General features: G+C 42.7%; 1 protein-coding gene across 1 annotated transcript; it reads left to right on the top strand.

Moving 5' to 3' along the window:
- Positions 1 to 234: 234 nt before the first annotated feature.
- crhb (corticotropin releasing hormone b) lies at positions 235 to 747 on the top strand (the record flags this gene model as incomplete). The annotated part of the gene is made up of 1 exon (XM_079181718.1): positions 235 to 747. The coding sequence occupies one exon, from the start codon at positions 235 to 237 to the stop codon at positions 745 to 747; it is 513 nt and encodes a 170-aa protein (XP_079037844.1).
- Between the last annotated feature and the right edge of the window lie 1109 nt (positions 748 to 1856).

Genomic DNA, 1856 nt, shown 5'->3' with positions numbered 1-1856 from the left:
AATAACCAAGACTATTTCGTATAACTACTGCAGATTGAAGTGCATCACAGAATCTCTCAAAACATAAATAAGCAGCAACACTTTTATTTAGTTACAACACAGTTGCACAAATGCGATGCCTGTTTTATGCGCGTAAATTCCTTCATTACGCTGCAGAGTTTACACTAGAGTTAGGATAAAAAAATATAATCCAAGCTTTTGATTTTCTTCTCAGATTCCTGTTGATATCCTGACATGAAGCTCAATTTACTTGGCACCACCGTGATTCTGCTAGTTGCCTTCTTACCGCTCTACGAATGTCGGGCTATTGAGAACCCTGGCGGTGCCCTGCGCGTCCCAGCTCCCCAAACCCAAAACTCCCAGCAGCAGCAGCAGCAGCAGTCTGGCCCCATCCTGGAGCGACTCGGAGAGGAGTATTTCATCCGACTGGGCAATGGGGACACTAACTCTTTCCCACCATCGTCCATGTATCCCGGCGGATCACCTGCCATCTACAACAGAGCATTGCAACTCCAGCTGACACGGCGTCTTTTACAAGGGAAAGTTGGAAACATCAGGGCGCTCACAAGCGGCTTCGGAGACCGCGGGGACGAGTCGATGGAGAGGGGAAGGAGATCCGAGGACCCGCCGATATCCCTGGATCTGACCTTCCACCTGCTGCGGGAGATGATGGAGATGTCCAAGGCGGAACAGATGGCTCAGCAAGCGCAAAATAACAGAAGAATGATGGAGCTCGTCGGGAAATGAAGACCTCTTTCCATCCGCCAAAGATCTCCCTTCTCTTTCTTTTCTTTTCTTTTCTTTTTGTTGCATTTTGACCATCAGCACAAAACATGCTCTGTACAATATAGTGCTGCTTTATCACTCTATTATTTATAGCTTTAACCTCAAACTATGGAGCGTAAACGGGCTTGACTTACAATGATCCGATTGTACCGTGCCATTTTAATGTTGGTGTCAAATATGTAGAATTACACGTTCTTCATATTTGAGATGAAATGCTTTTGGTTGAGACATGAAATACTGCATTGAAAAAAAAATGGCGTTTTGTTTTAAATTATGAATCCTTGTATTTATGATATTTATGTTTGTTAATAAACTTATGTGCAACCAGTCATTTTCTGTTGTGCAAGAGGACATCTTATATCTATATTTTTTAATAAAAATGTAAAAGCAATGCTTACAATTCTCTGTGGATATCCTTACATATAAATTAATAATAACTCCCCTGAAAATTAACTATTACCAGTTACTTTAATCACTAATTTAATTAACATACACCCTCCTAATGTTTCTTGGCATATAGATTTGTAATCTTACATAGCACAAATTGAATATAAGTTGACCGTAGGTTGAGAGAGCAAAAATGGCCACTGCATCTCGAGTCTTGCCTACACAAATATTGATTCTAACTGAATATAAAAACCCTATATGGTGTAACCATGGCATTGCTCTGGAGCCAAGTCGTGGGTATAAGCGCCGTGCCTCCTCTCTGACACACATGAAAAGAGCTGCAACAACAAAAATTTACCAAAAGACGTTTCTCAGGGTGCTGTAAGAGCGCCTGCAGTCATGCAGGTGAAGAACACCCATACAGCATTCTTTCTCCTAAACCCTTAATCCTCATGAAGCAATTCTCATTGTACCAGCAAAAGGCAACGACGGACGGCTGAAAGATGCGCCACTGATAGCTAATGAGTGTGAAAGACACCGTTGGTGTGTGCGCTTATCCGTGTGTCTGTGTGTGTGTGTGTGTGTGTGCACGCTGCACTGATCCTTGACCCATAGTGTAACTAAACAAGAGCTGTGGGTGTGAGTCATCCCATTTTGTTTGGCCCACTTAGCTACTTGGGGCT

This window comes from Pholis gunnellus, assembly GCF_910591455.1.
Source record: "Pholis gunnellus genome assembly, chromosome: 20".
NCBI classification, from domain to species: Eukaryota; Metazoa; Chordata; class Actinopteri; order Perciformes; family Pholidae; genus Pholis; species Pholis gunnellus.
The sequence above is the reverse complement of the archived record's forward strand: the minus strand, read 5'-3'. Positions and strand labels throughout refer to the sequence as shown.